Here is an 11,006-nt window from a genome sequence, read left to right as displayed (position 1 = left end):
GCTCAAGCCCATGCAAAGCTACTGCCCAAATGCATCCACAAAACCAAGTCACTGACCAGGGAAAGCCAGAGGGTGGCCAGTTATCACACTACGAAACACCCACTGCACCTTGCACTTTAGCCCTGATTTCAAGGTTGTCTGACCCTCAACAGAGACATGAGAAATGAGTCCTCTTTATAAGATATCTGGAAAGTTTCCAAAGCCTGTTAGGAAAACAAATGGAAAAAATTTTTAAATCTCAATGTCATCTTTGACTTTTAGGGAATATTTCGTTGTGGTGTCCATTTATTACGTCATCAAGGATGTTACAATCTCTGGCTGAAAAGAAAAATATATGTATCTATAAATATAGCCAATCATATACAAGTTGAAACTAGAAAAGGATCATGTAGGTAAAATAATGAAACAATTGAAGAATGTTTAAATGTTTACTTTCATGTTAAAAACGATGAATTACCCTGTGGTTAGAATATACCATTATGCTGGAAAAGTGAAGTCACTTTATTTCTGAAATATTTCCAGGAAAAAGGAAAGATCCAAAAGTAATGAAGAGTAAATGTGTTTATTCTGATACACCTCTCAGAGTTTCAGTGTAATGTCTATATTACATACAAAAATACCTGATATCCACATTTCAGCATAGCTTTTCCACCTTCCAACCTGTCCCTTTACATACAGGTGATGTATGTCACAGAACACATATGTAATTTTAATTGAGAGGAAGGTTACTAAGTTTGTAAACCATCTGAGGTGTCATTTACAGAGACCAGAATGGAGAATTAAGATAATTTTTAAGATGATTAGAGTAGAAAGCCCAATGATGCCAGTGGCATGAAGGATTCAGATGAAGCCACCCTCAGTGGACTGAATGGATCTTCGCTGACAAAACTTTTACTATGGTCTCAATTTGCCAATATTAGAAAGATCCCTTTCTAAAAAGCTGATCAATTTACACAAAGGTGGACTTCTTAAAATTTAAAAATCAGCAAGTACATATCTCCAGATATGGCGATGGAACAGAAACACCAATCCATGTTTTCACTGCATTCATGTGCATAAATCGAAACTTTCTGTGTAGATATGGAGGATTATTGTAGGCTGGGAATTTACCCTGGCCAGTGTGTGCAACAGCTAGGAAGGTGATGTTTCTTCTCTTGGTACACAGAGTATTCTGGGGTTTGTGGGATCTTTTTCTTCCTCTTCTTGCTCTCTCAAATGCAGCACACCTATGTTTAAAAGCAGGCTTTTTGGTCTGGCAGCTGCTTCTTGGTCCCTGTACTCTGGACTTGAAAGAGGAACACCGGGACCTGGAGACAGTGGCTGCACATCTTCAACTGCTCCAAGCCAAGTAATCCTCAGCTCACATCTCAAGCTTCCTGCCTGCGACCAATGTCCACAGCCTGCAGGTTCCTCCTTTAGGAGGATTCTGAGCATGCCACTCTATGGGGAAAAAGGGGACTTGGCAGCCCTTGACAACCTGAGGCTAGGTTATTCATCAAGCCCCAGGATCTGAATATCTCAACCATGAAAATTCAGAGAATGAAGACAGGTGAAAGCATGGTGACTGGAAACTGGAGTTCAAGGCTTAATAGTTTATGTTGTTCCCGTTTGGGTTCAGGTATCTTGAGGTGTAGTGCTTAATAGCTGTGGCTGACTAGCTGGAAAACAAGGTGATCTAACCCATGGTTTATACTATGCAGTAAATAGGAGCATAAAATACTTCAATGAAAGGTGTCCATGCCACAGTTGAAAACAACTGTCACTCTTGAGTCCCACTAAATGGTCTACATTTGACTCTTCAGCTTCAAGCACACACACGTGTACATATGTGTGTGTGTTTGTGAGTGGATATTATATGGTAAAAGGGACCCTTTCCCATGACCTTCCATTTGACTTCCTCCATGTTGAACTAACTGAGCTCTAACGTGAAGGAGCACAGGTGACTATATGGGTGCTGATTCATGCTGGGTGAGTCTGTGTTGTCCACCAGAAGCTTCTTCAGGATCATGGTCAGCTTCTAGCTCCATTTAGGCTGATCTGGCACAACCCAATACTCCCTGTTTGCTCTCGGTCCCTGCCCCATGTTCCCACCTCAGGAAAGGTTCTGATTTGTATGTTCCTTAGTGATGCTCCCCACAACAATGGCAATTTCTCCCAAACTATGCCCCCACCAAAGTCTCGATTTGCCAGTGGTTGGGAGGCAGCCTGCTGAGTAAACTCCTCCCCTTCAGTTCACACTCCTCACTTTCAGAAAGTACCTCCATTATTTCTTTGATATTGAAGCTCCAAAACAAGATGGAACTGAAAACATGTCCTAAAAGGAGCCAGACTTCCTGGATAGCTTGGCTGTGCGTCCATCAACCATGAACTCTCTTCTGTCCTCAGAGTTGTTCTGTGCTACCTTCCCACTAAGCCCTCTGAAAGGCCACTGGCTAACCAGGGAGCTCTTCCTAAAAGGCACCAGCTGTCCTGCAAACTCCTTTTGCAGTTAAGGCCTAGGTATTCTGCTTCATTCTCCAGTTAAGTTGAAGCTCTCTGCAGTCCCTGGCTTCAGCTCTTAAGTGTCATTTTAAATACTTATAAAACCAATCCAATACCAGCCTCTGAGGTCACCACTATACCACCTGCAATTTCAGCCCTGTCTGTGGCATGCAAGAGATATAGGAGAAATTTCTGGCTGCTGCTTCATGGCTAGAAGAGGCTGAGTTGTCAAGTTCCCATGCATGAGAATCTAAAATAAGAGAGCAATTGAATGAAAACAATTCTCTTTTGAATAGCTCAGTTGTCAGCCACTGGGAGTAAGGGTGACTTGCTGCACATGCTTCCTACTTTGGGCCTTTCAAATTCCATTTCTTAGGGATGCAAATGGCTCAGTTAACTCATAATGAGACAGATTAGTCCAGTGTCTGCTTTTCCACCTATAGCATCTTATTAAATAAAAATGTCGCATTTTGCTAATCTGAAATTCTTGCTTTGAGATGATGATTCATGATGAGTCTAAATATTTTTATTTAAAAATTATACAAGAATCACTTTTTTCCTCTTAGCACTTTGATTTTTCAATAGCTATAGTTTGTTCATAGTAGCTGCTTCTTGGGCTCTGGAACAGTCATTTATTTTTGTGAATTCTGGGGCGAACCCATTGTTTTTCCCACAAATGCACACCTGTGAAGTTGGTTATGTATGGATAATTTATATGTATTGCTAAATTGAAACATCATTGAATTTTCTTTTTTTTTTTTTGGTAAAATGGAAAGTTTAATTAGAAGCTATTTCCTGGGCAATTTCCCTTCAGCGCAAATGTAGATGGATTCTACCTTTGGATTCAGTTTGGATGGTACATTGTGTTGACTACAAAGAACCTGCATAATCACTGCTACCTGGGGGAGTTCTGCCCTCACCAGTGTACTCCAGGAGCTCCCCAGGATTCTTAGCAAACAGAGGACAAAAATAAATTTGTGTGTTCACAACTTTCCTCCAAGTTGTTTTAAACTTCACATAGAAAAATGTAAAGAGATGACCCTCCCTCACTGGATATCAACATTTTAAGCAAAACCCCTGTCCCAGTCATACACGAGAAAGTTCAACAGCTAAAGGTAGGAAAAAGAAAGTGAGAATAAGCTTCTTAGATGCTATCACTAAAGAAAGAAGTGCTCAAAACTTGAAAAACCTGACATCCTGTATGGAGATCCAGGAAATGACGTGACGCGGGCAAATCCCAGGGAATAAAACTCATTTGTAAATCACACAGATCTCAAAGACTGAAATTTCTTCTCTTCGTGTTTCAAAAAAAAAATTCCAGAGGTCAAAGGAACAGGTGCACGTGGAAATGTATATAAAAATACTGAGCAGTGCTCCTAACAAATAAGGAAAGCTACATTCAGTCACCTCTCATGTGTGTCCAAACCCAGGCCACGGGCTGTACCTGCCTACTGTGCTTTAAAAGGTCTAGGAACAGGAAAATCAACATCCAAATCTCTCCTCTCTATACACAGCCATTCGCCCATGAGATGACTAACAATGTCTGTGGGGTCGGGTTTACTCTACCTGCATTGAGCTGGTACCAGGCTGTAGGAAAAACTGTTGTCTTAGAATTCCTCCAGTCCCTACATGTAGCTGTTTTAGAAGCATTTCCCAGCTTAAAACCCAGCTGATGTAACTCTCCAGGCCTGTGAAACATGCTTAGAAAGGGCTCCCTCCAGACCTCCACGAACTCAGCTTTGTGAAGTCACCCTATTGCTGATCAGACTCACTGCTCCACCGTTCAGAAAACAGAAGGCATAAAGGTGAATACAACATAAGAAAGGAGTTTACATCTGGTCCTGCAGTCTTTCCATATAGTCTCTAAAGTCCTGTGGGTCCCCCAGCCCCATGTCCTGGAAGACCCACTTGATGTTGTCATCACTGTCAAACAGGATGGAGTTGGTGTACGAGCCCCCATCCTCAGGGAGGATGGTGGTGTAGGAAGTAAACTTGACCCTCTTCCTCTTCGGGCCAGAAGAGTTTACAGGTTCATTTTTTATCTCTTTCTCATAGACAAAGTCAGAAGGTCTGAGCAGCTGACTGTGGAAGGGCTTCTGGGAACCTCCGTTCAGCAGGAAGTTTCTCTCCTCAAACTGCAGCCCCCTGTCTATCATGGTCGTGCACTCCTCTGAGGGGAGTGTGATGTCCACTGGGTTCTCCAAAAGCTCCACCTCATTCCCAAGCCAGACCCAGTCATGGGAGTGGGGTATGTTGCCCTGCTCGCTCACCGCAAGCCTTTTGTGTCTGTACTTCCAGGCAAACGCCTCGCAGTTGATCAGGAAGACCAGGATGGCCAGGCAGAAGATGCAGAGCAGGGTGTACATGCTGATCTCCAAGTCTGTCAAGCCCCTGGAGGCCACTGTAAGGTCACTAGGGTTACTGGATTCTGGAAACTTCCCCTGGGTGGGGAAGCTGGTGAAGGCATCTGCACCACCACTCTTAAGTAGCTTTTTGTCCTTCCCCTCCCCAGGCAGCGGCAGGGTTGTGCTCCTGTTGGTCCTGTCCTCTGGGCTAGCAGGGCCCCCACGCTGGAGCCACTCCTGGACTGCTCACTCCTGGCTCCCTTCCCGCTCTATGGAGTTGCTCAGGTGATCTTTGTATTCCCAGTTCATGCCCTCAATGTCATTGCTGCCTCCTCGGTGCTCCTCCTCCATGCCTGGTGCAAACCTGACCTTGAGGCTTCCTTTACCCACAGCAAGAACACTCTTCCTCTTGGTCTTCTGGCAAGGTTCTCTGATCATCATCTCCAACTTTATCAGGGGTCCTGGTCCTTCGCCCTCTGCAACCACAACCGGCCACTGGGACTGCAAGTTTGACTGGACAGACACCACCATTTCATCCAATGATGAGACAGTTATTGAAAAATCCTTGGGATTATAAATGTCTAAAGGTGTCATGGAGCCATCACTGAACAAAATCCAAGAACTGACTATGGCTTCCTGAAGGAAACGAAATCAAAGCATGATCAGCTGCCTTCAAGTTTACAACATAAGCAAGATTTTTTATATAAACGCTTTTAAGTATATGTAGAAAAAAATCTTCTGTTTTATAATCTTTACCAGTTCTTGTCATGCCTTGAACTGGCATCAATAATCTGCAGGAGCTCCACTGGTATAAGAAATAAATAATAAGCTTTCATGAATGCACTAAAGCGTAAATTAATTTACTGCATGCCATATCAAAGAATTTGACTTTGACCTTTCTAAAAACACTTTGAAAGATCAGGCAATTTATCTGAATCAATTTTAGGTGCAACTAATCAGGCTACTGCTAAAGATAATATCGCTTTGAACCTTCTTTATTAGGAAGCCAATGCTGATGAAGCAAAACGCACTCTGGTAAATTTCTTGGTAAACGATGGATTATGAAGTTGTACTGCTTGAACGGCCTAGTGCCTCGGTTATCTTTATAAATGATTTCCAACAGCCAGGCACAGTGATGCACACCTGTAATACTAGCCAACCAGGAGGTTGAGGCAGGAGGATCATGAGTTCAGGGCCAGTCTCAGCATCTTAGCAAGATGCAGTATCAAAAATTACCCATTTGGTTTGGCCAAGGTAAAAAAACATGGCCCTCAGCTCACAGTCCAACAGCAGACTGTGCTATCACAGGTTATCCTTCTGGAGAACAAATGGTGGAGGAAATGAGCCTCCATCTCTACACGCTTTCCTAGACCCAATGTGGTGGGGGAGATGCGGGAGCAGCTCCAAGAACAGCAAGGGGCTTCGAGGGGCTGCAAGACCCTGCTGACCCTCTGTGTATGACAAAACGACCTGGAGAGGAGCTGACCATGGACTAGGGCACAGGCCTCCAGGCTCTCACCTGCTGTGGGGCCTGGAGGACATCCTGGGCAGCCACCGTGGAGACGATGACCCTTCGGTCCACCCTGTGAGGCTGCAGGAAGAGACACAAGCCAGCCACCAACTGAACGCTCAGCTCCACGATGGTGATGCGGTCATCCAGGACAATCACTGTCTTCTCAGCCAGGATGGAGTCAGAGAGAGGTGAGAGGACCTGGGGAGTAAGTGAGAAAGCGCGGTCTCTGCCCACATGACAATTTCAAGTCCTGGAGCTGGCGGGGCCTCGGGAGACTCTGCAGTGCTCTACAGAGTGCACACAGGAAGACTGCTTACATAGGTATCCTGCCATTGTCCAACTAAACTTAGCACTTGAAGGAGTTTTATAAAGGTCACCTTAATCCACTTTCTTTCTTGGAATTCATGCCATGATAACAACAGTGTATTTTCTGAGATAAGCTTGTTTTAAGTTATAGGCAATAACTCAAATTGCTTGCCTTGGTACTCAGCACTCAAAGAGTAGCGCTTTCCCAACAACCAACATTCAGGCTTTGAAAGCAGTGGCCTGTGGTCAACTCTTTTGAAGAAAATGGTGCTCAGCCCTTTTCTCCTGCTCACATCCCTTCCAATAGGCAGGTTAGATGCCTATCATGGGACAATATGATCACTGTGTGGACCACTGTGGGATAACTGGATGAACAGTTAAAGTGGGGCAGGAAATAGTCATGTCCTAAGGAGCCATTCCTACCACTTTACCATCTAATGTGCAACCATGGGAGACTTAAACCAGGACAGGAATATGTCAAAGGCACAATTTCTAGAACAGTCCCCCTAAATGTTGACCTTAACCTTAAAATACAATGAGAAAGCACTCTACAATCACACTGTTATATGGCATAGCTGGCTCTAAAACAAGGGTCTCCAGAATTATACAGGAACCCTTAACAGCAGAGTGCGTTTTCCCAGCTGGTAGCAGGAGAATTCAGACTCTAAGTGTGAGAAGGACTGAATCCAGCCATTACTGATGAGAGAGGGATCATGTGAGAAGGAATCGAGGGGTCCTCTTAGAGGATAGGGCAACACCTGGCTGACAGTAAGAAAACTGTGACCTCAGTGCTATAACTATAAGAGAGCTAAATTCTTCCAAGAAACTGAATGAGATTAAAAGCCAATGAGTTCCCAAAACTACAAGATTAAGGGCCAAGCCCAGCCAGAACCTGCATCTCAGCCTTAGGAACCCTGAGCATAGAACCAGCCCACCTACCAGGACTGTGTACCCACAGAATATAACTTAATACACTACTGTTGTCTTGAAATGTTAAATTGGTGGTAATATATTACACAGAAATAGACAAGAATATAGAATGTTACATATTTAATTAAACTTTGTCGAAAATTAACTTTGGCAACACCTAAAATAAGACATAATTAACTAGAAGTAGTAACATTTTAAATTTGCAAAAAATAAAACAATCTGTGACTTTTTCTTTTTTAATCTTGCCAAAATCAGTTAGAAACTATTTTACTATTAGTATGATGAAAATAGAGAGCTTTTAACTATAGTTTCTTTGTGATTTATAGCCAAATACATGCTTTAAAAAATCTTTGCCTACTGTTAAAGGTATAATGTAGCTAAATGGCTAAAAGTCAAAGTTGAGGAGAAATTTGCTTTCAGAGGTTCTACCACCTCCTAGTACAGATTAAAAAAAAAATGTGTGTCATATCGGGAAAAGGGTGACTTACACTATGTGTTTCATTTAGCTTTCTCTGGTAAAAACAGATCAGGCATTTTTCTCAACTCTCTCTAAAATACAAAATATGTTTAGGTTATTAAAATTGGTGAATACTCTATTGCTTCTCATGATTCTGTTACAGGCAGACTCGGTATCTGCACATTTGCACAATCACCCTCACATATGTGCACACCCCTGCATGGCAGCATTTTCCTGCACCATCAGCAGGTACTGGTGTTGGAGAGGTGGCAAAACATGAACCTCGTGTACCTGAACAGTGGTGATTCCCAGCTCCCAACCAACCAGGGTCCTGCCATCCTGTAACTGGGCGACTCTGGGCTCCTCCACCTTCATGAACTCTGTCACAAGGTCAATGATGTCAAACTGCCAGTCTGGGCCCAACATGTAGGTCAGCTGACCCAAGTCAGATGACTCAGTCACAAACTGGGTGAGGACGCGCACCAGGGCATGCTGGTACTGCAGGGAGCAGCCTCATCCCTTCTTCTCCTCGTCCTCCTAGTCTTCACTCTCACGGGTGGGCCTGAACACAAACAGACCACAACAGAGTAAGCATCCTTGTTGGGAATGAGTGTTATGTGCCCCTGGTTTAGAGTCCAGGTGACGGCGCAGAGTGAAATAAAGTGGCTTTTCTCAGGCCAAATCAGTTCATCCATTGATTCACTCAACTTTCAGCAGTTAATTCATTCAATACCTTTTCAGCAGTCACCGTGAGCCACACAGGCTGCTTCACACTTAGAAGGTGGACAACAAGTGCACCCTGGCTTCCCTGGTCCACTGCCACAGGAGACTCCAGACCAGACAGGCAGAAATGGAGCCTCTGCTCTTTGCCTTCTGGAAACTGGGCATCAAAATATGATTCCCCATGTGGGAATGAAGCAAGACTGTGGCTTCTGAAGCAGAAATGCGAGGTCCTGAGACACAGGAGCTGTCTGGATTCCTGCTTGCACTCCCTGTTGGGCCTTGAGCCAGGTGCTCTGCTCTCCTATGGGCTCAGGTACCTCATGCTGAAAATGAAAATAAGAATGGCTGCCTGTCCCTCCCCTTTGGGAGTATAAAGATCAAGGACTAAGGACATCAAGGTGTGAAGACACTGGAAAAGCCCCTTAGGAACTGCAAAGATAAACCAGGAGCCAGTAGGCTTGGCTTGCTCTCATTTCCCACTCCTCACTGGCCTGGGCCAGTGGACTCCACAGAAGCAGCTTCCTCCTGCTTAGGCCCTTGAGGTGAAAGAGTACTCTCCCCTGGCACATCCTGCCCTCCCCACAAGTACTGCTCTGGGAGCAAAGCTGCTCTTGTTACTGGTAAAACTTGTGAGTGGATCTCTCCTTTCGCCCATTCTGGCTTTTGCTTTCCTTCACCAAGGCTCTAGCCCTTCTTTCAATCCTGGCACATGCTCTCCATCTATCCACAGCCCACCCAGAGAAATCCTCTGGTTCTGCAATTCCAGAACCTTCCCCTAAAGAAGAACCTCTCCTGTGGCCTCATAGGAGAGGACTTTGATTCATGGCTGTTGCCTAGTCTGTGACCACCAGTGAGAAGGAATACATCAGGGGATGAAATGACAGCAATTCCTATGTACTGTTGTTACACTTATGGGCCTAGTCTCCCCACAATGACACCTGACTTTACAACAGCCACACGTTTAACTCATTCATTCCTCACAAAACCTGAAGACTGAAGTTGAACTGCTATCCTGATCATGTGGATAAGAAAGGGGCCATGTAACTGATCATGTGCAGAGGCAGGGCCAAGCCAAATCTGGTTGTCCTGTGTGCATCCTCACTGGTTCTACAACTAACCTCATCTTCACTGTGGCTATGACAAAAGGCTTACAGTGGTTAACATGTTTGTTACAGTTTAGATCTGAGGCATTCCCAAAAGCTCATGTACGGAACAATGAAAGAATGTTCAGAAGTGAAAAAATCAGATTATGAGACCTGTGACCTATTAATCCACTGATGTGTATTAACTGGTGGTAACTGTAGGCAGTGGGGTGTAGTTGTAGGAGGCAGGTCACTGGGAGTAGGCTTTAGGGGTTTATATTTTGTCCCTGCTGAGTGTGGTGCTCTCTCTGTTTTCTGGTTACCACGTCCTGAGCTGCTTTCTTTCTCCCTGCCCTTCTGACATGATGGTCTGCCTCACCTCTGGCCCAGAGCTATGGAGTATGCTGTCCATGGACTGAACCTCTGATACCATGAGCTGAAATACACTTGTCATTCTCTATGTTGTTCTTGTCAGGTCTTCTAATCTCAGTGACGCAAACTGACTAAAACACGTGACAACTGCTAACTAGCAGGCTTGCATCCAGTTCCATTTGATTTCTGAAATATGTGCTATTCACAATAGGTCAATCTGCCTCCTTGAGCCAGCACTGTGACCAGCAATTCCAGTTTCCTGAAGCGAGAAGTAAAGATCTTTATGGGTAAGAGAGATGCCTTCAGAGGGAAAGGGACATAGCATTAAAAATATTGTGACATACTGAAAAGTCATTCCCATTCTATTTTTGAGTCCATTAGAATAAATCACCAGAACTGTTTCTGTTCAATGCTACAAAGTCTTTAAATGCTGTCCTGATACTTAACAAAGACACATAGAGAGACAGCATCTACTCAGAAATTTAAAACATTGTTTTATTTATATTAATTTTTGATACAATTTATTTTATAATAAATGATACCAGCTGTCTTTTTTGTGCTAGTGATGAGAAGTTTTCCTTAATTAAGTGGATAAAACTGAAAGAAGTGCATTATAAAGTATATTTTACACTTCATTAAAAGGCGGCAGTATGATAAAAGTTGTCAGTAAATACATGAACTTTTAGAAGTTCTGAATTATTGAAATAAAAAAGTTCTGTTAGATTAAGATAAACTGTACTCTCTTAATTCTTTTAACTTTTAATTTTGAAATAATTACAAATTCACCAAAAGAAAAA

The 11,006-nt window shown here is 43.6% G+C and overlaps 1 protein-coding gene across 1 annotated transcript in view; it reads right to left on the bottom strand.

The window, feature by feature from the left end:
* Positions 1 to 551: 551 nt before the first annotated feature.
* The window catches only part of LOC101976033 (transmembrane protein 132B-like), a 42,500-nt gene continuing 32,045 nt past the window's right edge, over positions 552 to 11,006 (bottom strand). Inside the window, 3 exon segments of the mRNA XM_013366286.4 lie at positions 552 to 5,462; positions 6,346 to 6,537; positions 8,324 to 8,594. Coding sequence (XP_013221740.3) covers positions 5,073 to 5,462; positions 6,346 to 6,537; positions 8,324 to 8,594 — 853 coding nt within the window. The 3' untranslated portion in view covers positions 552 to 5,072.

This window comes from Ictidomys tridecemlineatus, chromosome 1, assembly GCF_052094955.1.
Source record: "Ictidomys tridecemlineatus isolate mIctTri1 chromosome 1, mIctTri1.hap1, whole genome shotgun sequence".
In the NCBI taxonomy this organism is placed as follows: domain Eukaryota; kingdom Metazoa; phylum Chordata; class Mammalia; order Rodentia; family Sciuridae; genus Ictidomys; species Ictidomys tridecemlineatus.
This window is presented reverse-complemented; position numbering and strand designations above follow the sequence as displayed.